This window comes from Mirounga leonina, unplaced genomic scaffold, assembly GCF_011800145.1.
Source record: "Mirounga leonina isolate KUSES-001 unplaced genomic scaffold, KU_Mleo_1.0 Mir_174, whole genome shotgun sequence".
NCBI classification, from domain to species: Eukaryota; Metazoa; Chordata; class Mammalia; order Carnivora; family Phocidae; genus Mirounga; species Mirounga leonina.
The window spans coordinates 78539957-78566892 of record NW_023270451.1 but is presented as its reverse complement, the minus strand read 5'-3'; the positions used below and the strand labels follow the sequence as shown (position 1 = coordinate 78566892).

Below are 26936 nucleotides of genomic sequence, written 5' to 3'. Positions count from 1 at the left end.
GTCCAGAGGAGAATATATGAATGAGAGAACAAAATGCTAACAGGGTAGCAACATCCCCAGAAAATATACTCTAAACAAATCAGAAAAGACCTGAAACCGGGGGAAAAGAAAGGGAAAGAAAGAAAAAAAAAAAAAAAAGAAACCGGTAAAAACAAACAAAAACAGAAGAAAACAAAAAAAACAGAATATGATCAAATATGATCAGGCTGGTGCATAGATCAGTGCCACACACTAGATTTTGGGTGTATTTTGGTCTGTTAGAAGAAAGTGCCTCCCAAAATTTTAAAGAAAGAAAAACCTATATATGTACAAAAGTAAGGGTAAAAAAATGAAGGGATGGAATATGACTGTAAAAATGAAAATTAGAAAAAATTTTATAAAAGGAATTGATAAGAAGTTGTTTGAAAGAAAGAAAAACAAGGGAGAGAATGTGATCAGGCAGGAGACTAGAACAAAGGCATACACTAGAGATTTAGGGTATATTTTGATCTGTTAGAAGAAACTGTATCTCAAAATTTTAAAAAGAGAACAACTTACATATATATGCCAAAAATACGGGTAACTACTATGAAGGGAGAGAATATGACTCTAAAAATGAAAAATAAAAACTTTTTTTTAAAAAAGGGATTGATAAGATGTTGGTTGCAAAAGGGAAAAAGAAAAATTCAAAAAAAGAAAAAAAAAAGACAGTTAAAAAAAATTAACTTTGAAAGACTAAAGGATCATGGTAAAAAAGCCATGGATTCTATGTGCAGTATTCCCCTAGCGCTGGAGTTCTGCCATTCTCATTGATCGGTAAACTTGGTCTTGGCCGGCTGGTCTCGCTGATCTTCTGGGGAGGGGCCTGTTGCCGTGGTTTCCAATTGTCTCTGCCGGAGGCGGAATTGCCCCGCCCTCGCCCCCTCCCGGCTAAGTCATCTGCTCGGGTTTGCTCTCCGGGGCTTTTGTTCCCTGCGAGCTTTCCCTCCGGCTTTGGAGGCAGAGAGTGAACATGGCGGCCCCCAATCTCCACCCCGGAGGAGCCGAGAACTCGGGGCCCCGCTCCTCAGTGAGCCCCCAGAGAGAAGCCGTCAGTCACTCCCGTCTCCCCGGTCTCCGGCCGCACTCCGTGCCCACCCGGCCTGTGACCGCGCGTTTCTCTCTCTGGCACCCGACCCCGTGTGCAGTCTCCAAACCCAGCAGATCCCTGCGGTGCCCTCCCGCGCGGCTCCCCTCGGGGGAGGAAGGTGAGTCTCCCCGGATCTGCCGCTTGTTGGGTCCCTGCTGGAGGAGCAGGGGCCCGACTGGGCCGCGGATCACGGTTTATGGCCACCCCGAGCTGAGAGCCCGCGCCTGGGCTCCGCCTCTGCAGCCGGCTTCCCTGCTCCGATACCTGGGAGCTCTGCCGCACTCAGGCACCCCCGGTCTTCCTGTGACCCCGAGGGTCCTGAGACCCCACTGTCCCGGAGGGTTCCACCCCCCGCTTAGCCACCGGAGTGACGTCCCCCCGTGGAGCAGACTTCTAAAAGTTCCGATTTTGTGCTCCGCGGCTCTATCACTTGCCAGAAGCGGCCGACGGAGGCCCCTCCCCTGCCGTCTGTCCTCCCGAGTATCGCCTCGGATTCACTTCTCCGCACGTCCTACCTTCCAGAAAGTGGTCGCTTTTCTGATGAGAGAGTTGTTGCTCTTCTTTTCTTCGATCTCCTGTTGAGTTCGTAGGTGTTCAGAATGGTTGGATCCCTATCCCGCTGAATTCCTGAGACCAGACGAGATCCTGGTCTTCTGCTCCTCCGCCATCTTGCTCCTCCTCCAGGACCTCAGCATTCCTTAAGAACAGGTGGTCCAGGCCTCTCCGCCCTGCCATTTCTGTATTTAACAGCCTCTTGGTGGCCTCTGACCAAGGATTTCCCTGTGAGGGTGTTCTCAGAGGTACCTTTCCTGGAGGGAGGAGAGAACACACGAATCCATATGTCTCCAGGACTCTGGCCAGGCCCTACACCTGCTCCCCATCACTGCTGTAGTCCGCTAGAGCTGGGCAGGTGTTTGCCATAACACCTGAGTGAGGTTAGAGGGGCAGTGAGAGATGACTCACACCTGTGATCCATGCCCGACCCTGTCTGAGCAGATCATGGAGAACTATGGGCAGATAGTGCCCCCTGATGGACAAAATTCCTCCCTCTCCACAAGCCTGAGGAAAGCGTGCTTGCCTGCAGCTTTGGACCACAGCCCACCCAGACCTCCATCAGAGACTGAGCTTTGAAATGTCTTCTCGCTCACCACCACCTTGCACCCCAGTTACCTGCTTATCTGGTCCACACCCTCTGGGATAGAGCTGCTCCTAACTAGAAGCAGAGTGGCCCCACTACAGCCAGTTTCAGGCCTCCCATCTCTGCAGGGCTCCCAGGATCTGGGCCTCTCTCCCTCAGTGCACCTGCCTGCAGCTTCTGGGACATTCACCTGGGATCTGAGCCTCCCTGTTCCACCCTCACTCCATGTATGGCCTTGCTCAGGTGGCCAACCCAGTTCTGAGCCATGGCTGCTTAGTCAATGTTTGGTGAGCCCTCACTGTGGATCCAGACCCTGGTCCTTTCTAGGTCAGGCTCTCTCTGAGGATCTTACTTTTAAAAAAGATCAACTTGAGGTTGGGGGGGCGGGGTGAGACATCTAGGTGGTGGCGAGCACCGAGTGTGGGGATCTAATTGAAAAAGTGAGTGTTTATTCTAGGGGTGTGAGTAGGGGCTACACACTCAGATACTCATTCTTCCTCCTTTCTGAGCTCTCAGAATTCCTCCAGGTTTCTTTCCAGCACCCCTCTGGGCATTGATACTGGTATTAAAACACATAGGCGTACTGTGGAGAATCATGCCATTTGATCCTCACGGCAAGCCTCTGAGCTGGGTAAAGTTACTGTCTGTACTTTACAGGCACAGAAACCAGGATTCAGGGAGATGAAGTCTTTCCCAAAGCTCCCAAGTGGCAGAGGAAGTTCTGCAACAGAGCCCTTCAGAGGCTAAATTGGTGGTTAAATCGCTGTGCTGGGCAGGCTTAGCATTCACCAAAAGGTTGATGGGAAAGCAGCAGGAAGAGTCTGCTTGTAGAGAAGAGGCAACAAGGGAGGATATAGGGGAACGTGGGAGGAGTCGGGGCAGAGGAGGAGGTTGGGTCTGTGGTTGGCAACCTGGGACGGTTTGTATTCACTTGTCTAAGGGGGGTTTCTCACTGTGTCTTTACTGCAGGTGCAGTAGAGAGTTCTGCCCTGGGTCACATTGGTCACTTGCAGGCTCAGCTCCGTGCTACTGACCCTCCTGGCCTGGTAATGTGCTCCAGGATGGGATACGACCTCCTTATCCCCAGGACTCCGCAGAGTGGCCAGCAGGTGTAGTTGCCCCTGGAGGTCCTGTTGGTACCAGCTCATCCAGGGGTACTGGGAATTCCTCAGGATGCAGTGCAGGGTTTTGTTCTGTCCGCGAGCTACCAGGACCCACCTGGGCCTTTGCTCCACCAAGCTCACAGTGGCATCTGAAATACACAGGTCAAGCTAAAGGTCCCGAGGGTAGCAGTAACTCCCCCAAATAATCAGCTGCAGCCAAATCCTGAAGAGGGGGACCCATGAGCAATGCCAATAGGAGACTCCTGGGAGCAGAAGGAATGCTTTCTCGTGGGGGTGTTATACCAGTGAGGATCTTAACAAGGCTGGGATCTGGGAGCAAAACTTTCTGTGCCTACTGGTCCCTCTTTCCCTCCCCCAACCCATGGAGAGCTTTTTCTGCCTGGCCTCTTACCTGTACTCACAGTAGCCATGAGTGCCCAGCCCCACAGGATGGAAAATGGTCCCATTCCCTGGCCTCACAGGCTTTCTCCTGTGAGGCAGTGGGTCAAGGTCAAGAGAACAGGATCCAGGTCTATAAGGTGGCAATTAATAACTGACACTCTAGGCCTGAAACTCAAAAGGGAGTGGCTTTTCCAGGAAGCTCAGTATTTTGTCTCATTGTCTCACTGAGGTTCAAACCCTATGGGGTTTCCTGTTTCCTGCATGCCAACAGCCCTCAGGCAGGCAGGCACAAAACCCCCACCTTCACTGAGTGCCTTAGTGAAGGTACGTGGCCTGTGCCCCAGCGATTCTGAACACAGACAGTAGTGGTTCTGAATGTGCACCTCAAATCTTCCCAAGGGATTCAAAACATCTCAGTGAAAGCAAGTAGGCTAGTAGATTGAGCGAAGACCTCCCTCCCCCGTATGCTTCACACATGCACAGAGGCGGCCCCGAGGCCAAGCTGGGCAGTAGACAGTTGGGCTCTCATTTCCAATTCCTGTGTTCTCCTCTGTAAGGTCAACTAACAAATTAAACATAAGAGACTTAATTTTCCCCGTTGAAAATAAGGGAAGAGACTTACCTCCTGTCCATTTCCTTAGAGCATTTGCTTTAGAAATCTTGTAATTTTAAGTTCTCTCTCTTTCTTTGAAATACATGTAAATCACCCAGAAACGTTTTTCTCTAGGACCTGCAATCAATCTCTTTGAAATACAAACATCAAAATGAGCCTGACTTTATTTAGAGCGCATGCCTCACACCAAGTTGCAAAATGATGCCCTGTCATAAAGATAGATGGTAAGATTACTCGTCCTCTGGGTAAACCCGGATGGGCCCCGCAGTTAACAAGTGACTCCGGGACGGCCTCTCCAGCCTCTTGTTTGAGGACTGGTTATCACTTACCTCGAGAACGCGTATGTAATGGGTTGTGTCTGATGGCCTGTATAAAAAGGCCGGGATTTCTGCCTGTCTTCCTAACAAAATGCCTGGGATGTATATCACATTCTGATTTAATGCTTCTTCAATAATAAGACTGCTTTCTTTCTCTTCTACTTCTGGGGAGAGATTTCCCGAGTTGGGAGGAGCTTTGATTTTTGGTTACATTTTCCTGACAACGCCCAGTGCTGGCATCACCTAGCACTGTGGCCTTCGGACTCAGTTTATCCATCTCAAAGATAAAGATAATAATGAGAGTGATTTCATAAGAGTAAATAGACACACACGAAAAATTCTTGGAATAGAGTTTGGCACAGACGGAGCACTTAGTGAGTTGACTTCTGTCACGTCAATGGTAAATTGCCAATTCAATTTACATATGACAGAATTTATGGTAGGATTTACCTCCCTTTATCTCTCTCTTAGTCATCAGCTGAGATGAAAATCACAAGTTCTCATAACTTTCTAACATTGGCAAGAGGTCTCATTTCTCATAAAGTTTGGAAACCAGTGATCCGGGAAATTAGATTTAAAAGACCCCCTTGGGGCCCCTGGGTGGTGCAGTCAGTTAAGTGTCTGACTCTTGGTCTTGGCTCAGGTCATGATCTCAGGGTCCTAGGATGGAACCCAGCATCAGGCTCCTCGCTCAGCATGGAGTCTGCTTGAGATTCTCGCTCCCTCTCCCTCTGTCCCTCCCATTCGTGTTCTCTCTCTTGAAAATAAAAAATCTTTAAAGACCGTCTCTTCACCCTCAGCATTTTACAGACAAAAACATGGGGACATATAGGTGTCTAGCAACCAAACTTTACTATTTCAAGACCTGGAATTGCACTGTATTCAAGTCGGTGCTCCCGGTGAGGTGTCTGAGCCTTCATGGACCCTTGATGAAGGAAGAAGGGAACTATAGCAAGGTGAGACCACAGACCCATCACCCCGGGGAGCCCACACATCAGGGAACAGCTGTGGCCTGGCATCCTGGGGCTTTGCACCTCCCAGATTCGATATTTTTGTTAATCAGCTGACATATAAATACAACAATATGGTTCACGTGATTCTGGCAAAGGGTAATGGTTATTGATGCCATGTGCTGACAACATAATATAGTTTCTAATTCAGTTGGCTTGATAACTTTGAAATCTTTGTGGTTCTGGATTTTTAAAAAACGCTCATTTTCATTATGTACAATTTTGTGTATAAAGTGGGTTTGTTAATATTTTCTATATCAGACCGTTTCAAATGTACATGATTGTGCACAAAATGTCCATCGCCTGTGTCGCTTCTCTTTTGGCTCTTGCTCTTACCTATTCCCAACCTCTTCTCTCCAGAGAGGGCGGGGGATGATGCTCTGGGAACCATTGCCCAAATCACACACCTTGAACACCAGAATTATGTACGTGCCAACACAGAGGCATCCTCACCTAGCAAGCCATGTGCATTGCATTCTGAGGTTACTGTGGAGAGAGTGGCTCTGGGGATCAGATGATGAAAGGGAAGGGGGCTGGGAGCAGGGAGCAAACCAGAACTGGGGGAAAAGGTGAACAGGGAGAGAAAAGCCGAGTGGGTGGCCAGAGGGAGCCCGGGAGCAGAAACCCTGAGGCTGCAGGCACTGGCTCCCACCTCCCTCCCTCAGGTGGGCACTCTGGCAGGTAGACAGATTTCAGGATAAGGGATCCTGGCCCCATCTTGGTTTACAGGGCTGGCTGACCTGTCTCCCTGCCTCCCCCTCCCTGAGCCTTAATCCCCAAATGCGATTGGGATCGGAGTGTCTCTGACACTCCTGTTATCTCCTCCCTGGATTCCTGCTCCTCAAGGTCAGTGCCTCCCCAGGCTCCTCTGGTTTTGGCCCTACTCCCATCCTGGGCCAAGGTAAGCCTCTTCCTTCCAGATGGCTGCAGAGCAACCTCCCTGCTCCCATGCCCAGAGGCATTATGGTCGCTGTCTTGGGAGATGGGTTTCTTTCTCCCACATACCTCAATTCCTACTCAGGTGCTCACAGCAGCTGCCAACAACCTCAGGTGGGTCCTTACCAGCTTTGATGAACTCAATAGATAATGAAAAGAGTATGCATGCCCTGAACGGAGGCATAAACAGATGCTCCTGTCCACTGAGGTTTGAGCTGAATTCCCATGTGATGTGTGGTCCAGTTTCTGTGCTAGGGGATGCCTACTGGGCACACGTCCTTAGTTTTTCAGAGCCTCTCCATTGTCTGATGGTGAAAGGACACTGGGGGTCAGTGAGGTGATTTCCAGCTTCCGCTCAGCTATGTCAGAGCCTGGATAGAAAAAAAACGCCAGGCATAGAGTGAGATGTGTGTTTCCTCCCTAAGAAGCAGTCCGCAGATGACAACTCCCTTCACCAGGGCAAGCCATGGTGGGAAGGCACTGCGGGTGGCTAGGCGCCCAGTGGGTGTCTGTAACCTAGGCAAATAGTGGAAAGAGCACTGGCCTGGGGGCAGGGCCCCTGTGTGCCAGTGTTGACTCTGCCTCTGACTGCATGGGGGATCAGGCACTCCTCCTGTTACCTCTTGGTATTTCCCTTTACTCATCTAAAAATTAAGTGGATCTAAAATTCCTTTCCACTCTGGCGTTCTAATATTCTAACATTCCTTCTGTGCTTTTATGGTTTGAATACTGAAGCACTTGTCAGTAGGGACCCTGGGCCAAGCCCCCAGTAGAGTGAGAGTCACTAAATGTGACTTCTCTGGCAGGCAATTCACAGAAGGAAGGGTAGAGCACCAAGCATCCCAAGGGCCAGTTTACATTTACCTCCATTGTCTCCCTCTTCTTCCCCTCCCCTCCTCCTCCTCCTTGCTGCTCCCCAGGAATGTGCAGAAACTCAAGGCCAACCCAGACTCACCCATCTGGAAAGCTGATTATGGCTCCTTCACCTCTATGTGTCCTTCCAGGGATTAGTAGCAAAGACTCCTCCGGGAGATGGAAATCATAGCCTTCCCTGAATTCCCCCTCAGAAACTTCTCTCCTTCCTCTGCTGCATGTCTTCAGTCTTGCCCCTTCCCCCTGCTATGCCCCAGTTCCAGATATAGAAAATGCCCATAAAAGCTGGGGCAGGGGGCAGGTGCCAGAGAGCAGAGTGCTCAGTAAGGACATCAAAGATACAGGGGTGGGGGTGGGGGCAGAAAGGGAAAGAGAAATAGAGACAAGGAAGGAAAAGCAGGGAAAAACCCAAACCCCAGGGAAGACCCTGGCATGGGGTTGGAGTAGAAGAATCTAAGTGCCCTGCTCCTGAGAATTTCATGTCAGGTCCCTGCTCTGCACCCTCTCTGGGCACCTCACACCTCCAGAGTTATGTAAGTGGCACCACTCTGAATCCAGAGGATAATCAGATCAGAAGAGCCCCAGTCTGTCCCTCCCCCATGGCACGGTGCCCAGCACAGGTAGGGACACATATAAATCCATACTTCTTGAGTGTCCATCTGTAGGAGAGATACTCCAGACCCCAGGAGCCATGACCTGTGCCCTTCTCTTCAGACTTCTCCTACTTACGGCCCTGGCAGCCCCCTCCCAAGGCAAACACCTTGGCCCCACATCTCGCCTGCGTTATTCCAGGTTCCTAGATCCTTCCAATGTCATTTTCCTGTGCTGGGACTTTGACCTTGAGGCTGAGATCATCACTTTTGAGCTGCAGGTCCGGACAACTGGCTGGGTGGGCTTGGGTGTCACAAATCGCTACACCAGAGTGGGGAGTGATCTGGTTGTTGGAGGAGTCCTGCCTGATGGCAACATCTATTTCTCGGTAAGTCTGAGGGTGTCTCCCTTCCAAGGATGAAGGTCTCTTGCTGGTTGAGGATGGCTCTGAGTCCAGGAAGGATCCACATTTTCCAAACTTATCCAGGAACATGCCCAGAACACCAGTTGACTACTGACCTCTCCCTACAGAAATGGTCCACCAGAGAGTTTCAAAATAGGTCTTCTGGACTGCGTGGCCCTAAGGTGCTAAAGAATGGTACCACTGGACTGAAAGAGTCCTGAATGTCCTGTCACTAAATGCAGGACAATGGGAGAGAGTCAATGCTATTTGAGACCCAGTCTTTAGCCCTAATTTCTGTTAAGCTCAGTCAGGTTGACCACAACATAAAGTGGTCTAATAACCACAGCAGCAGCTACAATAATAACAGCTTAAAATTGTTATGTACTTTTGATCAACCAGGCATTGTTCCAAAATCCTTCCATGTTAAACCTCACAGCCTCACTATAAGGTGGATGATTACTACCCCATTTTACAGATGAAAAAGCAGCTCACCCATCTCTCCGAATCTCATCCATAGGAACTGCATTTATATGGGGAAGTGTCAATGTTATGAGCCACAAGAAAGGACAAATAGCATAGAGAGTTCAGAGAGTAAGTGAGCTTTCAAGGGCTGGAGATACAGGAACACTAGGATTTATGGACTTGGGATTTGGAACGGGAGCAGTAAATCAAGGCCAAGTGGTACAGACACTGTCCATCCCTCTGTCCCAGGGATCCACCCTGATGTCATGCTCTGTCCCAAGAGTAAACTGCAAAATAAAGGACCTGGATTCTGCCAATTTAGTACCTTGGGGTTGCTAAAGGGACACCAGCTTCTCCAAAGTCATGACCACTGGGGTTTCCTGTTCTTACTCTTTGGACTTCACTGGACCCCAGGATCAGCACCTGGTGGATGAAGACACCCTGGAGGAGGACGGGAGCCAGGATGCTGAGCTGCAAGGGCTGACCGAAGATGCTATCTACACCACCATGCGCTTCTCCAGGCCCTTCCGCTCCTGTGACCCTCACGACAAAGACATTACGGTAAAATAGTAAGGGGAGAAAAGCATTCAATCGTAAGCAGCTTTTCCTTTTGGGGATGTGGAGTCACCCCCAATCTAGAACGTGCATGTGTCTCAGGCAGCAGTCACAGTTCCCAGGGGTTCTCTCCCTCTCTACCTTTCCAGGCACTGCCCCAGTCATGCCCCTCTCCAAATCCACAAGCTCTCCACAGAGTGATTCCCTACAGATTAAGCACCCACCCCAGCTTCCTCTCATTCCCCTCTCCAGGAACTTTGCCTGATTTCACTGAACTTTAGGGTGGACACAGGCATTGAGAGGGAATGTGACTTGCTCAATATTTTCAGCAAGTTGGCCCCTGAAGTAGAACTAGAACCCGACTAGTTCTGACCCCTGAGTCGGAAGCTCTTTCTATTCCACTGTGTAGCCATGAGCAAGTGGCTTGTGTCAGTCCTTGGGTGTGGGTGTGTGCAAAGTGCTGCTCACGGGCAGTAGCACCTCAATGCCCATGACACCCCCAGAGTGACACCATAAAGGTTCTGGCCACCTACGGCCTGGATGACACTCTGAAGCTGGATCGGGACCGTACTTTTATCAAGTCCATCTTCCTGCTACAAACAGTCCATCCTGATGACCTTGATGTCCCTGAGGATACCATCATCCATGACTTGGAGATCACTGATGTAAGAGTCCTCCACCCCACCCAGCAACCTCCAAGCCTCCTTCCCATCTTCCCACTCAATCTAGACCCTCCTCTTGCACCTAATACTCAGTACGTTCCTTGAAATGATGTTACTGTGACTTCTTGTAATTCTCCAAGGACCACCAAGCTGGTCTGTCCCTTCCCTGTCTTCTCTAAGAGCCTCATTTCCAACCCAGCTCATCCTCTGTGTGTCCTTCTCCAGTACCTCATTCCAGAGGATGATACCACATATGCCTGCACCTTCCTCCCTCTCCCCATCGTTAGCAAGAAGCATCACATCTTCAAGGTACAGTGAACCAGACACTGCTAAGGCAGTTGAGCAATGCAGTGGGCACAGTCAACTCTGAAGGGATGGTGTTTGGATAACTGCTGAGAGGAACCCAGAGAGAAGTAGCTGGGAGAACATGGGCGCCTGGTCAGATTTGGTGGGGGTAGTAGTTTCATGCTTTCCTGAGCCCAGGACTATAACTCCCAGCACTGTTCTATCCGAGCCCCACAATGCAGCAAAGATTTTGATGAAGGTCATCAATTAGTAAGTGTTTCCAAAGAGCAAAGTATAAGCCCCACCTTGGTTGTGCTCATGGCCTAGGAGGAAATTCAGGCTGCGGGGACAGGGCCAAGGGCTCTCAGGTCAGTGAAGTCTGGCTAAAGGGAACTCCAACGTGGTCACCTGATTTCACAGTTGAGTTATTTCAAATTTTGATCTTACAAAAACTAACAAATGTGTGGGAGCCATTTTTTTTCTTTAGAGGAGAATCCAATGAGGCATGTGCTCAGATATAGTGGACTGGTGATGTTATTAAGAGAAAGTCAGGAGTCTTGGGGATATTCTTGGCTAGATTTAATATGTTGTGCACTCGGGGGAGGAGTTTAAAAGGGTGGGGTGAGAAAGAAGTCAGACAAAGTGGGCTAAGTGATGGGTTGGGGAAGAAAAACAGAACAAGTAGAAAAGAAAGAGACACAGAAGTGGGGAATGAGTATAGATTTATTTGGGGAAAAGGGATGGGGAGAATAGGACTTGACATAGAAGATCTTGACATGCTCTGCCTCCATCTCTCACCCAGTTTGAGCCCAAGCTGCCGAAGCACAACGAGACAATGGTGCATCACATCCTGGTGTATGCATGTGGCAATGCCAGTGTTCTCCCCACGGGCATCAGTGACTGCTATGGGGCTGACCCTGCCTTCTCCCTCTGCTCACAGGTCATCGTGGGCTGGGCTGTCGGGGGCACAGTGAGTCCTGTGATGAGGGAACTAGGTGGCTAAGGGGGGGGAGAGTGCATGTTGTCAGGCAACTGGGATTGCTGGACTGACTGATGGCAGAGCAGGAGATAGGGGAGGTCCGGGATGAGGGCCAGAAAACACAGGCAGGTTCCAGTCCCTGCACTTGGCACCAGGCCCTTCTTGCTGCCAAATCTTCCTCCATCCAACAGAGTTACCAGTTTCCAGATGATGTGGGTGTCTCTATTGGGACCCCCTTAGACCCCCAGTGGATACGACTGGAGATTCATTACAGCAATTTTCACAACCTTCCTGGTGAGCATCTAGAGTATTTATGGAGGAAGAGCTGGTGCAGCTTGCTGATTCTTTTAGGAGTTGGGAAGCTGCTGTGGGAGGCACGCTGGCTTGTTTTGGTCACAGCCCTGTCCCAGCTTTCCTGGGCCTCTTGATCTCACATTGTGACCAGCTCTCTTGTCTTCTGTCATTGTTCCATTCTGCACCAGGTGTGTATGACTCCTCAGGCATCCGATTATACTACACTGCACAGCTGCGCAAATACGACACGGGGGTCCTCCAGCTGGGCTTCTTCACTTTCCCCATCCACTTCATACCCCCAGGCGCAGAGTCCTTCCTGTCCTATGGGCTGTGTAAGACAGAGAAGTTTGAAGAGGTGAAGCTGGGAGGCACATCCTCCCTGAGGTTCCTTGTTTCCCATCCCAGATCTGGGCTGGTCCGTAAGCACACACACACTGAGCCCGGGACTTTGAGAAAAACTACACCCGGTGCTCAGGAAAACCGCTAACCTGGATCATGCAAGGGAAGGAAGGAGTTGGGGCTTTGGGGACGGGGGGGTGGGGCAGGAAGAGGGTCCATGAGGGCCCAGTAGAACGAAAGGGGCTCCTGTCAGTCATATGAAGAGGGTGTCAAATATTAAGGGAGGCAAATCAAGGAACAGGGCAAGATGAGAGTTCTTACCAAACCAGATGTGTCTCCTCCCCATCACAGATGAATGGGGCCCCAGTGCCTGACATACAGGTCTATGGCTACCTGCTCCACACCCACCTGGCTGGCCGTGCTCTGCAGGCCGTGCAATACAGGTAAGGGAAGGCATGGACTTGAAGCTTTCCCATCTGCATGTGGGAGCAAATTTGAGGATAGTTATTTATTCTGCAACATAAGGTTATGCTTGGTTGGGAGTGGGAGGAGCTGGAACTACCCCTAGAGTAGAGGTGGTTGGAATAAGACTATGGAAGGAGGAGCTTTTCTGTTTTTGGGCAACCTGTCCCCCCAGCATGAGCCCATACACTACTTCATTCCCTCTAGAAATGGAGCACAACTCCGAACAATCTGCAAAGATGATTCCTATGACTTCAGTCTGCAAGAGACTCGAGATTTACCTTATCGAGCAGAGATCAAACTGGTGGGAGCCTGAGGGGAGGCATGACTGGAGTTGGGGCGGGGAGGCAGGATCAGAGGTCATCACTGTTAGCCAAGAGAGTTCTAAGGCTGTACCAGTCCTTCTGTGTCTTACTTTCAGCCTTCATGTTTCACTCTGAATAGGGAGATGAGTTGCTGGTGGAATGTCACTACCAGACGCTGGACCGGGACTCCTTGACTTTTGTAAGTACCTCCCTTCCCACCGTGGTCAAGCACAATGACCTCAGAATAGAGCCCATCCTTGGCCTTGGCTATAGAGTGACTCTGATTATTCCAGCTGAAGCCCTTTTCTCCATCCAATGGTATTATCCACTCACATGGGGCTTTTCATGCTCTCACATCCCCGTGACTTTAAGATGGATACAAGGATTCCCTACTTTCTCTGTCGTTGACCCACTAAGACCATGGGCAGAAAGCACATTATAGTAACCCAGAGCATGGACTCTTGTTCTCCGTGGCTGGTTTCTAATGTCAACACAATCATTAACTTTCTAACCTTAGACAAGTTATTCAATTTCTTTGCGCCTCAGTTTCCTAATTCATACAGGAACTAATAATAGTACCTCATAAAATTGTAAGAATTTATTAACCTATGTAAAACATCTAGATCATTGCCTGGCTTATAGTGGATGCTCAATTAGAGTTAGCCGTTGTCGTTATGGTCACAAGGAACCCCACCCCTTTTGTGTGTCAAGAGTGGTTCAGTGCTTATAGGATTCCAAAGGGATTGCATGCTATTGAGGAGGAAACTACAGCCATATATATTATTATTATGTGATGTAGAAAGTGATACATACCATAAGAGACAAATGGGAATAGTGCATAAGGGGATTCACAGGGAAAAACCATAAGGCCCTACTATGGTGAACTGAACATGTGACATATTTGAGTAGGTCCAGCTTTAGACATGTAGAGATGAGGAATCCTGGAGAAGCTCAAAAGGGAGTGAGTTTTTCAGGAAACTCAATATCTTCTCTCATCTTCTCAACCATCTTGTCTCCTCAAACCAGAGCAGAGGCCATTGAAATGTAGAGGACAGGGCAGATATTATTTCTTTGGAAATAATATCAATGTCCACAAATTGGAAAGAGAGGAGGTAAAAGGAAAGGGAGGGTAAGAAGTAGATGAACATTCAGTCAGCTGGTTGTAGGTTAAGTGAAAAGGAAAACAGCATCATTGGTAGAATGACCGCTTACACTATTTTCTGTCTGTCTTGTTCCCCTCACTCTGCTTGCCTTTGTGACTTTGTGTTCCATCTCTGTCTCTCTCTTCTTCTCCAGGGAGGTCCCAGCACCATTAATGAGATGTGCCTCATCTTCCTCTTCTACTATCCCCGAAACAACATCTCCAGCTGCATGGGGTACCCTGACATCATCTATGTGGCCCATGAGCTTGGGGAGGAGGTATCAGAGTGAGTCATCCTGGAAGATAAGACCTTCAAGTATGTGTGGGAGGGGTCTTGGGGAAGACTGGAGAAGGAGAAAAAGGAAGACCACCTACTACCTCCTACATTAGTGAGTCAGGATTCCTCAGTGGGCTGCCTGGTTGGCTCCTGCCCTCCTAACACCTGCTTCTGTCAGTGTCTGACTCTCAAAGCTCTGACATAAGACCAAATAGGGTTTTTTTCCCCCCATATCAATGAGGCCATTCAGAAAAGCAGATAAGAACTGACCTATAAAAGTTAGATCACTTATGTACAAATTCTCTGTCTGCCTCTTTCTCATGCGCTACCTGATTCAATCAAAGACTGTTTACTTTTAAGTAATGACCCTTAATTATTTAGGGGTGAGGGTTTCCAAGAAAAATGCACATCTGTGCAGACACACCAATTCCACATACAATTTCAGGGCCTTTACTGGTTCCCTGAAGTCACTCCATCCACCTTCTTGGACTTCATGGCTCCCAGATTAAGAACTACTTCTTTAAAGAGCCAGGAATTTCTCTTTTTCACTTTAAAAAATTCTCGTCTGTGAGTTTTGCAATTTCTCCTTCTACCAAATTCATGGTTGTCTTATTGAGTTGTGAGGCACTCCTTTTGGCTTATGCTGACATGGAAATGATGCTAACAAACGTGAAGGCATTTTGTCAAAGCTTTGAGTTGACCCTAACCTATCGTTTGTTGCCCCTGCCTACGGCAGCCCCATGGAGGGCATTATGGCCATGAACAATGTTGAGTGGACCCCAGAGAACATTAAGAAGGCTGAGAAAGCCTGCAAGAAGGCCCAGCAGATGGTGGTAATAAAGACCATTGATGTGAGTGTCCCAGGAGACAGCACCTTCTCAGGGTTGGGGATGGCAGGGTATGGGATGGTGTTGGGCCAAGCTTGGAAAAGAAAGGAGGAAGCTGGTGAATGACAAAGGCGGGAACATTGGGTCAGGGAAAGAGGGGCTGGGGAGCAGAAAGATGGGCTGGTGCTGTTCTGGACTATGGAGTGGTGGGGGTCTCCCAGCTAGTTTGTGAGGCTGCAAAAACTGGGGATCAGCAAGTAAGGGCTGAAAAAAGGACATGAGTGGGGGCGGCTTCTGCCTTTAACCATTTTCTCCCATTTTCCTTGTGCTGCAGGAATTGGTGGAAAACACGACAGGCTGGATTCCGGAAATCATCCCAACTGCTCGGGGACTCTGCTTGGAGTCCTCTGGAGGCAAAGTGGAGCCCCAGGACAAAACCCCTGCAGGCTTCAAGGCTGAACCAGTGGCCCTCTCAGGCTCCAGCACTGCTAGCCTGAGGCACCTCCCTCTGGCTGCCCTCTTGTTTGGGCAGGGGGCTCTTTCTTGGCTTCTTGCCAACCTGCAGGTTGGAGTCTGATGCTGTCTCCTCATTTCAAATACTCAGGTTCCTCTCTGCTCAGCCTTCCCCTTATTATCAAATATAGAAACTCCCCTCTGCTTCGGCTCCCCAAAGTCCCCCATTTGTGCCCCTTCCCATGACCCAGGCCATGACGTTGCAGGCCTGGGGATTGCAACTCTTCCATGAGGCTCTTCCATGCTGAGGGATGCAATTCAGTCCTTAAAGCTTTAGAAACACTGATGGGACCACATATTTTCTGACAAAACCTGGATTCAAGGCTGGACCACTCTCTGAGAAGTCTGATGTTCCAGCTTACCTAAGGGGGTGCCAGCTGGGGAAGGGGGGGCTTGCATGCAGAGGGAGAGCCCTCCAAACCCTCCCTTGCCCATGCTGACCCTAAAGGGGGCTCCTGGTTCTTTTCTTAAGGCATTTTTGGCCCAACCCTCCCTGTGAGGCAGAGGCAGCAAGCCACATGTGTGATTTGTAGTAAAGGGAAAGGCTGTGGTTTTAAGGGACAAAGCTCAAGACATCAGAATAAATAGAACTTAACTCACTTCCTGTTGCCATCTCCTTCCTTTGAGCCTTTGGTCCAGGAGAGGAAGCTGGGAAGTGTCTTGAATGGCTCAGGATAAGGCATCCAGAGGGTATTTGAGGATCCAGTTGCCCAAAAGGCAACATCAATTGCAGTCCTTGCTCTTCTCACCTGTGCCTCTATGAGATGATCTTTATTTATCCCACCAAGGGTCACATTCTCAACACTCAGGTCACTAGGGGTCAAGAGCCTAACTGGCCAGGCAGGGTGAACTGGGCTCTGAAAATGGGTCAAGGCCAAGGTGGAGTGGGGCAGTCCTTAGCTCTGGAGCCCAGGGCATGTCAAGAAGGTTCACATGGACAGAGCAGGGAATAGACACAAATCGTTTGTGCAGTCAGGCTGCAATCTGCAACCACAGTTGAAAGGAACTGTGCATTGGCAGTGGCTGTTCTGGGTTTCTGGGGGGCATTTCTGTTTTCTAAGCTTGAGAATCTGTGTAGCACCGTGTCCTTTGAGATTTAAAGTCACCATGCTACTTTACGAATTGCCTTGCTCATTGTTCACATGCTCTGGGTTGGGACCCCTTCTCTGGCTATACCGAGGTGTTTAGAGGAATCTTAGTCTCTTAGAAACCAGGGAGCTGGCCTCGGTAAATTGTTTACCACTGCATGAGGGGCCAAGCGTTGACTGAACATCATAACCCTGCTTCCTGGCAGAGGAAGCTCTGGGACTGAAGAGGTGTATGCCAGATGATGAGCACTTTATCTTTACTGTCACTTCCTCTGGAGAATTCTGGAGGCTCCATTCTAAGATTATGCAACATCTTCAGTGTTCACATTCAGCTCCTGCAGTCTCAGTCCTGGATATTTTCAGTGCTTGGGGTCACTTCTGGGCCTTGTAATGTGTGAGCAGAGGGACTTGCTGTCCTTAATCAAAGAGGTTTTTCAGTTCATGATTGTGGAAAAAACTAGGCTCACCTGAAGCCAGAGGACTGTGTGCCTGTCACTGTTGAGTATCTCTGTGGTCCCACCATTCAAGGGAAATGGAGGATTTCCTTTTGATCCTAAAACATGGTTGATGCCGTTTGGCACCTGAGTGAAGTACACAAATTACTTTCTACAGCATGAGAAAACACTCAGATCAAGATGAGATGTAGATAGAAACGTGACACAAAGCACAGACCACTTTTCTCCTTGCTTTGTCAAGTCTGACATTTCTATTCCAATATTCTGTATTACTCCAAGGCCCCCAAGCACATTCTTTCAACCCCAACGTCCCAGGTTAAAACAAAAACCAAACACCATTTCTGGCTGGGTTTCAGAAGCCAATCCTCAGTTTTCACTGCAGCCTTAGTCTCAGGTCTACCCTGACAGGTTCAAGCCAGCTGGGCTACTACTCCCAGGCTCTGCCCCAGAATCTCCCTGTGGCTCCCTTTGCCCAGATCATGACCCAGTGTGGGTCCCAGGCACCTCTGCTTTCCTTTGTGCTCCCTTGAATTTCCTGTTCTTATTTAGCCTTCCTTCTTTTGTCTTATTTTTCTTTCCATCTCCTGACTTCAGCATTTAGTGATCATGCACATACTCACTGAGCACCATCTGTGTGTTTGACATTAGGTTAGAACAGGAGCCACTGAAATGAACAAAAACTGGGACAAACACCTGCTCTGCCCTTGTGAGGCTGTGGTCAAGTTTCTACGAACCCTTCAATGGCCATTTTCTCCTTGGGCTCACACTACCCACCTCTGAGCTTTTCCCAGTGCCTGAGTGTTTGCTCCCCAACTGCCGAGAGAGAGGAACTCTATCAACCTATAGAGAATGATGTTTCTATAGTTAAAAGGGATGCATTTACATTGTACATATACTAGACAGAGAGCTCAGACCCATACTTCAGGGGAAATGTTTTAAAACATTCATGCTTAGGGTGGGAGACTTGATGCCTCGAGGCTTGAGAGCTCAGACCAATACTTCTGGGGAAATGTTTTCAACCATTCATGCTTAGGGTGGGAGACTTAATACCTCGAGTCTTTTTCCAGCTCATGAGCTTTGTGACTACAGTTTCCTGATGGCCTAATGACACTGCAGGAGGAAGGGGCTCAGCGCTGAGGTGGAGGCATGAACCCCAACTTCCTCAACATTCTGTCCCTTGGGCCTGGCATCCCTCTCATCCCTGACGCGGTCTCTAAAGTCAGGTTGGCTCTGAGTGACTGAGACTACAGTTCCTTCTCCACCTCACCTCCTCTACTCAAAACCCCATATTAAAGGTAGAGGATAAATAAAGGATTTATTCCCTCATTATTTTTTTCTGTGGTTTTGTGAGGACAAGAGGAACCATGGGCTCATGTTTACAATGACCCTGGCCTTTCTTATTGAATATTTTTTTTACGATTTTATTTTCTTTATTTATTTTAGAGGGAGAGCACGCGGGTAGGGAGAGGGGCAGAGGGAGAGCATCTCCAGCAGACTCCCGGCTGAGTGGGGAGCCTGACATGGGGTTCGATCTCACTAGCCCGAGATCATGACCTGAGCTGAAATCAAGAGTTGGATGCTTAAATGACTGAGCCACCCAGGCACCCCTGTTGTTGAATATTTTGATACACTTTCTAATTTGTGAAAAAATTGCAAGAACTCTCATATATCCTTTATCTAGCTTTCTCTTCTCTCCTCCTTCCCTTTCCTCCTTCCTCCTTCTCTTTCTCCCTCTCTGTCTCTCTCACTCTTTCAGGAAGCTGATAACTTAGTTTCTTTTCCCTGTTGGCTAGAATTTCCATCGATGCCTAAATTCCTGCTACCACTGAGTCAGCAGAGACTGAGCAGAAAATCTCCCTGCCTCACTATTCCACCAACACGGTGGCTCCCAACCTTGACTCCATTTTGGAATTACCTGGGTGATAGGCATAGATTCCAGGCATTAGTGAAATATGGAAGTCTCCAACTTCCAATATGTACCCAAGACTGAGGACCCCTGAGCTAGAAGTTCAATTGCTCTTGACTAGTCCATTTCCTACACAGACAGGAATCACTTTCCAGCTTCACACATTGAAGGCTTTACACAGGCACTCATCAGCCAGACTGGCCCCAGTAAAGAAGAGCCTGAAAGCTCCCTAATTGCTGGGAGTTAGAATTTTAGTTGCTGGATTGTGAGGCTATGTGGGGACCTCAGAAAAGAGGCACATGTAGGGGGCTTAGGGAAGTGACTATTTACCAAGAATTACTCAAAAAATAAATAGTAAAGAACAAAGAACCTTTATAATGCTGAGTAATGAATGCAGGAGGAACGTTGGAAAATCACCATTTTCATAATAATAATTGATTGAGGCAAGACTCATCAATGGATGACAAAACAAATAGGAGGGGCATCAGATAGCTGCCTAGCCTCAGAAGTATCTCCTCATGGTGTATTTATTACTTACTATGAGAAAAAATAGTAACTTTCCTGTGGAGAGACTTGGCACACACCACCTCAACCAAAGTAACATCACCGAAAGTGGACAAATAGACACCATGTACGTCCAGCTGTGATGCACCAAGAGGGACACAGCATCACTTCTGTGGTATTTCTGCCCCAAATGCACAACATCAATGCAGTCATGAAGAAATATTAGACAAACCAAAAATGAGGAATATTCTACAAATAGCTGGCAAATTCGTGAATGAAAAAGAGGGACTAAGGAATAGTTTCAGCATAGAGGCAACTAAGTAGCAAATAATCCAATTAAACAGTTCAGTGCAACATGCAACCTGGGTCAAATTCTTTGTTGTTGCTGTTGTCCTTGTTTTGGGTTTTCCATAAAGAACATTACTGGCTTGATTGGTGAAATCTGACTGGTGTCTGTGAATTGGGTGCCAGTATTGTATGAATTCCAATTTACTGATTTGGCTGGTTATATTGTGGTCTTGTAAAAGTATGTTACTGTGTTTTAAGAAATGCATACTAAAGCATTTTGTGATGATGAGACATTTTGTTTACAAACTCTCAAGTTATATACCTGTGTGTGAGGAAGAGGGAAGGAAGAGAGAAAGAGAAAGCAGATATGGTAAATAATTTATAATCTATGGATAATGTTTGGGAAATCTGGGTAAAGAATATACTGGAGTTCTTCATACAATTCTAGCAACTTTTATGCAAGCTCATTTCAAAATTAAGGAGTCAATTTAAAACAAGAAACCAGTCCAAACACTGTACAAAGACAGCATGAAAAATGGAGGGAACGTTAAAAACAAAAAAAACAAAAACAAAAACAAAAAACAAGGCACATAAAGAGTAACCTGGAAAAGAAAGATCCATTTAGAAAAGTGTCAAGTTTTTCCAAGCAACAGTTTTTGACTACTCTGAGCAGAGAAATTCCAGCCTGAAAGCTGCGGTATTCTTTTGGGTTAATTTCAGCTGTTGTGCATAATACAAGTAAAAACAAGTGAGTAATAGCATGTCTGTCTGTCTTTCTTTCTTTCTTTCCTTTCTTCTTTCTTTTTTCTTTTGTCTTTCTTCCTTTCTTTCTTTTCTTTTTCTTTCTTTCTTTTCTTTCTTTCTCTCTTTCTCTCTTTACTTTCTTTCTTTTAGAGAGAGAGAGAGTGCAAGTGGGCAGGGGGGATGCAAAGGGAGAGGGAAAGATAGAATCTTAAGCAGGCTCCATGCTCAGTGCAGAGCCCCACATGGGGCTTGATCTCACAACCCTGAAATCATGAGCCAAAATCAAGAGTCAGTCCCTTAACCGACTGAGCCACCCAGGTGCCCCTAACATGTATTTCTTAGAGCTGCAAATCACTATAATTTTATAGACAATTACTTAAATAGCCAGAAAATGGCAACATTTAAATAGAAGTAAACAGGCCTTTTCTTAAAACACTCACGGGAGTGTCGTTTGAGAAATAAGCAGCTTTGATCTAGGTGATTAGTAGGAAAATAGTAGCCACCATTGAAAAGGTGGAAAGCTATTACAGAGATGACTTGAGCTGTGAAATTAGAGCTCAGGAAATCACCTCTGAGGAGCCAAAATTCATCTCTGTACCACAAAAAAATGTTTTAAAATTTAATACTGCCCAACAATTGAATGGGCAACCTTTCAAGAAAGTATTTAATCAGATGCTGATGAGGACTGGAAAGATATGGTTTAGAGGAAACTTTTATGAAGTAGCAATTTTAAACTACATAATCCCTAAAGTCTGTTTGCACTCAGGTGTGCCTTTATTTGGGCACATATTGGGAAATAAGCTTGTGTTATATCCATAACACAACCTGTCATCTATATTACCAATTTTGTGTCTGACTAATCATCTTTTTAAATAATTCAATAGAAGACTAAATTTTTCTCAAGCTGGAATTATAAATATATATCTTCACAAAGTTCATAGGATATGTTATAATCATAAATTATAGCTTTCCAGGAAGAAAAATAAAATCTTGTCTAATTTGAAATTAGAGTATCTCATATTATTCTTAAAATTAACATGCAATAAAACTTCTAGCGTTGGGTGAAAGCAGTTTCCCAAATATCTCTAAATGTCTTGTGCCTAGGGGTGCTTGGGTGGCTCAGTTGGTTAAGCGTCTGCCTCGTGGTTAAGGTCATGATCTCGCAGTCCAGGGATCAAGCCCCACGTTGGGCTCCCTGCTCAGCAGGGAGTCTGCTTCTCTCTCTCTCTCCCCCACCCTCTGCCCCCCACTCATGCTCTCTCTCAAATAAATAAATAAAATCTTAAAAACAACAACAACATCTTATGCCCAAGTGAATCAGCCTCTGCCTCGTTTGAGATCACCTCCTCTGAGGATTTCCCATCATCTGATGCCTTCAAAACACCTCCAACATGGAAGACTGCTTCTTGCTCCTTCCAGTACAGTATGAACACTATTTCACCTCACATCCCCTTCACTGTGGTGTGATTATAAAATGTGTATACTATATTTCAACAAATAGCCCTACATTTATATCCTATTTAGACCAAACCTAAGTGAACAGAGGTATAACCACATGCAGATAAGTTGAGGGACAACTATTATCCTGTCCACCCCTCAGTGCAGAGACTGAACATAAGTCACTTTTGGGAAAGCATCGTGCAACTCAATATCTCACTGTCAGAACAGGAGATAGACAAGGCCTCTGTGAGCAATAGTGCTCCCATCTATTCAGTGAGCCACCGTCAAGTCACAGGGCTCTTTGAAGAACATAAAGAAACACACCTTTAATTTCATTATACAAACCAAGGAAAATGTTACCGGCAGAAAATATGATGTTCGCTATGTAAAATAATGTGCATGAAAACACACAGAGACACACACACAAATACACTGTCCACTGAGCTCTACTGGCTACTTCAAAATTTTTCTTGTCTGTTTTGTTTATACATTTTATTCTCTAGAAGGCAACATATGAATAGCAGCAAGTATAAAAAGCTTAAGAAAAATTATAGAAAAATAACCTAAACCTAAAATTGGGATAGTTATATCCATTCCCTTTATAAAGTGAGGAAAGATGGGCATTATTTAACTTAGCAGTGAAACATTTGAAAACATTTGAAAAAAGAGACACAGGGGAGCCTTATTACAAAGTAACAGCACTAAGGATAAACTGCTCTGCTATCAGGAAATCCAAAGGGAAGAAGAAGGGAAAAGTTTAAATAGACATTAAGGACACTCAATGGATTATGTAATAATAATAAAAATAACAAAATTTTGTATAGCATTTTACAGACTGAAAATGCATTTCCATGTACATTGCAGTTCTGATGTTTACTCCCTCGTACAGATGAGAAACTGAGGCAAGGAGTCGCATGTCCACCTAAAGCCATAGTCCCTGTACCAACCTCGCAGCAGGTGGTATTCGTAGAGCTGGTCCAATGGAGTCTATCAACCGTGTCAGGGTCTAACGGAAGCACAGGGCTCAAGGCTCAGAAGGAGCAAGCTGATATTTGCTTTTACCTCTTCCCTTTCCAGGTTTTCTAAATGGTCCAGGATCATATCTCTTGTGTCTAGACTCTCAAGTTTCAAACCTCAAGTTTCTTCAAACATCCGAAGTCCAGGTTTCCTTTTTTCTGTTTTGTTTGGTTGGTGTTTGTTGTTGTTGTTGCTGTTGTTCTTTTTTTTTTTTTTTTTCCCAGGAGTACTTACCTTTTCAAGATCCCAAATTTTCAATTATGGTTGATTTATATACACAAAGGGAATGAATTTCAGTAACTACTGAATTTGTTTGAACAAATTCATCCTCAGTTTTCCAAATCCCAAGTGCTTTAAGCAAAGCCTTTGGCCAACTAATCTGCCTTGGTATGGTGGGCTGGCAGGAGAACGCCATGGGCCTTAGGACACAGAACACTTTGTCCCATATCAGGGTTTATAGTGTCAACAAGAGAAGGGCACTGGAGCCCCCTCGGTAAAGACACAAGTGAGGGAGTCTATGACCAAGGCCAGTGGTACAGTTTGGTATTAGGAGTTTTGTTTTGTTTTGAGTTGGAAGGTCAAGTTGAGAGGCATATATTCCCTGGTACAAGGTCTATCAACTTTATTCAGAAGAGTGCAGCTTGTGGGAAGATTCCAAAAGGAAAATGCCACTCACTAAAGAATCTTTGCCCCTCACGTGGAAGCCCCGCCAGGCCAGCCACACAATAGAGCAGGTGTGGTGGTAGGTCAGAAGGCTGTGCAGATGTGTTCATAGTAGAGGGTGTGTGTAGTTAGAACCATAGGGCACAGATGCTGGAGTTCCTAAGTGCTGGGCAAGTTCATAATGTATTTGACTGTGGAAGTGATCCTCAAACTCTTTGTGGTCTCAAAAACACTTTCTTTACAGGGGTGCCTCAGTGTCTCAGTTGAGTGTCCGACTCTTGATTTCGGCTCAGGTCATGATCTCAGCATCATGGGATCGAGCCATGAGTGGGGCTCCATGCTCAGTTTGGAGTCTGCTTGTCCCTCTCCCACTCTTCCTCCCCCTGTTCATGTTTTCTCTCTCTCAAATAAATAAATAAAATATTTTTTTAAAAAGCCCTTTACATTCAAATTTAGTGAAGATCCTGTGCTTTGTTTAGGTAGCTTATATCTGCAAATATGTGCTTTCAAAATTAAACTTGAGTCATTTGTAAAATACCTTGTAAAATATTTATTTTTTTCATTCATTAAAAATAACAATATATCAACTGCATGTTCACATAAATAACACATTTTTATGAAAAACAAATATATTCTCAAAGCATAAAATAGTGAAAAGAATGGTATTTTATATTTTGCAAATCTGTTTAATGCCTATCTTAATAGGAACAGCTAGATCCTTGTATCTGTTTCTATATTCATCTGTTGTGACACTACACAGCATGAAGTCTCTGGAAAATGCCACTGTCTACTAATAGAGAATGAGAGTAAAAAAGGAAAAGAAAAGCATAGTATTATGAAAACAGATTTGACCTTGTGAACCCCAGAAAGAGTTCTGTGGCCTCCCATGGGTTTCCAAACTACATTTTGAGAATCCTGTTCTAGGATTAAGCGTTCAATAGCATTCAAGTGGCTATATTTCATTATGACCATGAGTCTATTTATGGGGTCTGGCTGATCTAAGAAAGTAACAGACCAAGGATAAATAGTAGATTTGGATATGAAAGACCAAGAACATGCTGAAAGTTCTAACACAGAAGGGAAGTTCACAGTGAAGTAATAATGGAAAAGCTGGTAGATAAGAGAAAAAGGAAACAAGATTACAATCAATTAAAAGTAAACAAGAACTCTGATCCTGGGGCAGAGACTATCTCCCCTAAGCCATATCTTTAAATATTCCCCTCCATCTGGGTGATTTCTGGTCTACAGAAGAGTTAGAGCTTTGTAAGTGAATTCAGTCATTCAGGGTAACAGCAAGGGCCTAAGATGATCTCCTAAGTAAAATTAACTGTAATTTCCTGGAAGTGCATTTAATGTCTGTAAATAAAAGTACTTATCAAATTTACAGTAAGAGTATCAGTGGTAGTGGTTGCAAAGTTTAGGAAGTTATGTTTTTAACATCTATAATCACATTTTTTATTTCCTATGATAGTAAAAGTAACATCTAATATTTTTAATTTAATTATTTTAGTTCCTGGAGTCCAAGTATGTACAAGATCTACAACGGTAGCACTTTCCATATCTATGGTTACAGCTAGGATTGCTTTAGAAGTGATAATACTTTCAGGATGTGTAATAGTGAATTGCTATAATGGTAGCCATGGTATGTGGAAAAGTCCATAGGAAAATAAGGCATGATTGTTAACATTACTAATTAAATAATTACTATAATATTAACAACTGTTGCTATAGTGGCCATGTGAGTGCTGCGTAGCCCCAGTGTTCTCAGTTATGGTATCATGTCCTATAACCCAAGAACCAGTTAGGTTACTTCAATAACTACATCTAAAGCAATAGTATTTACAGAGCCTAATATGATATTATCTGAGATACCAAAATCATCTGTGAAGTCTCTAGCGAGGATATATAAAATATCTACAGTTTAATTGATAGGGCTGTAGGGGTTATAATTTTTAAAATAGTAGTATATATTCTGGCTGCAGAAGAAGTATACACAGCTTCTTTAATTACACTTATGAAAGTAGTCATGGATGCATCTTTAAACGTATCTGCCATGTCTACAGTGTTTAGAGTAGCCATATCTATAAAAGCTAGTGTTAATATCTATGAAAACTTATGTAGCATAAGATCATGTATCTTTAATTGATTTTTTAGATCTGTAATAGTTGTTTTAAAGAGATGTCTGTAGTAATTATCCTGCTTTGAGTAGTAATCATGGAACGAGAGTAGCATTTTTGACATTTGCAATATAAGTTGATATGGTAGCAGAAGCATTCATTGTTGTTCTATCAAGAATGGTAGTATTTAGAGCATATGTGGTAGTATTTATAATATTGGTGGTAGCATTAGTTGCAATAATAGGTAAATAACTGACTGTAGAGTTTGTTGTTACCTGATGGTGAGTTGCTGTGTCTAGAAGAGCAGTCATTAAAGTGGTAACTAATGCTATTGTGGTATTTGGAATAGAAACATGTGTGGTGTTACCTGGAACACTGCTAGAGTTATCTGCATCAGTAATATTTACTGCATTCCCTGTACTATTTAGGGTATCGGTGATGGGGATAGCGGTGGTCTTAGTGCTGGTAGTGTAAATATCGGTGGGAGTAGACTTTGTAGGAATAGTATTACTAGTACTGTTACCACCAGATATTGTAGGGAAAGGAGAACTGGTATTAGTAGTATGGTTGCCAGTGCTAACAACATCAGTACTTATAGGAGAAGTGGTTACCACAGCAACAGTAGTGTTCCTAGCATGAGTACTTCCAGAGAAAGTTGTCATAATAGGAAAACTATTGCTAGTACTATCAGCACTACTATTTGTAGAAGGAGTAGTTGTAAGTGGAACAGCATCATTGGTGCTAGTACTATCAGTGCTTGCTGGAGAAAGAGTAGTGGCAATTGGAACAGTAGTATTGGTGCTCGCATCAGTAGTGCTTGCTGGGAAGGGAGTGGTTTTGACAGGAAGGGTAGTACCAGTGCTAGCAGTACTTAGAGGGGACAGCATAGTGGTATTAGTAAGAGCAGTACTAGTTGTAACTCCAGGAGTGCCTGTGATAGGAAGGGTAGTACTAGTGCTAGCAGTAGTGGGACTTATTGGGGAAGGCGTAGCGGTACTAGGAACAGTAGGACGACTTGTAACTCCAGTAGCACTTGTTGGGAAAGGAGTGCCTATGATAGGAAGGGTAGTACTAGTGCTAGCAGTAGTACCTGTGGGGGAAGGAGTAGTGGTATCAGGA

At 45.8% G+C, this 26936-nt stretch overlaps 2 protein-coding genes across 2 annotated transcripts in view; one reads left to right on the top strand and one right to left on the bottom strand.

Annotated features, from left to right (window-relative positions):
* Window positions 1-7865: 7865 nt before the first annotated feature.
* On the top strand, window positions 7866-15748 carry LOC118021180 (putative DBH-like monooxygenase protein 2). Its single transcript, XM_035021271.1, has 13 exons — window positions 7866-8479; window positions 9371-9517; window positions 10015-10176; window positions 10399-10482; window positions 11261-11428; window positions 11629-11731; window positions 11920-12086; window positions 12422-12513; window positions 12740-12836; window positions 12977-13036; window positions 14134-14264; window positions 14992-15106; window positions 15417-15748. The coding sequence occupies exons 1-13, from the start codon at window positions 8192-8194 to the stop codon at window positions 15657-15659; spliced, it is 1857 nt and encodes a 618-aa protein (XP_034877162.1). The 5' UTR covers window positions 7866-8191; the 3' UTR covers window positions 15660-15748.
* Window positions 15749-25912: 10164 nt separating this feature from the next.
* The window catches only part of MGAM2 (maltase-glucoamylase 2 (putative)), an 83212-nt gene continuing 82188 nt past the window's right edge, over window positions 25913-26936 (bottom strand). The window contains 1 exon segment of the mRNA XM_035020314.1: window positions 25913-26936. This exon segment is cut by the window's right edge and continues 9 nt beyond it. Within this exon segment, the coding sequence (XP_034876205.1) occupies window positions 25913-26936 (1024 nt within the window).

Coding starts and splice junctions, on each gene's coding strand:
- LOC118021180 (XM_035021271.1), top strand. CDS start 8,192: ATGACCTGTGCCCTTCTCTTCAGACTTCTCCTACTTACGGCCCTGGCA. Junction 8,480..9,370: donor ATGGCAACATCTATTTCTCG/GTAAGTCTGAGG, acceptor ACTGGACCCCAG/GATCAGCACCTGGTGGATGA. Junction 12,514..12,739: donor CTGCAGGCCGTGCAATACAG/GTAAGGGAAGGC, acceptor CATTCCCTCTAG/AAATGGAGCACAACTCCGAA.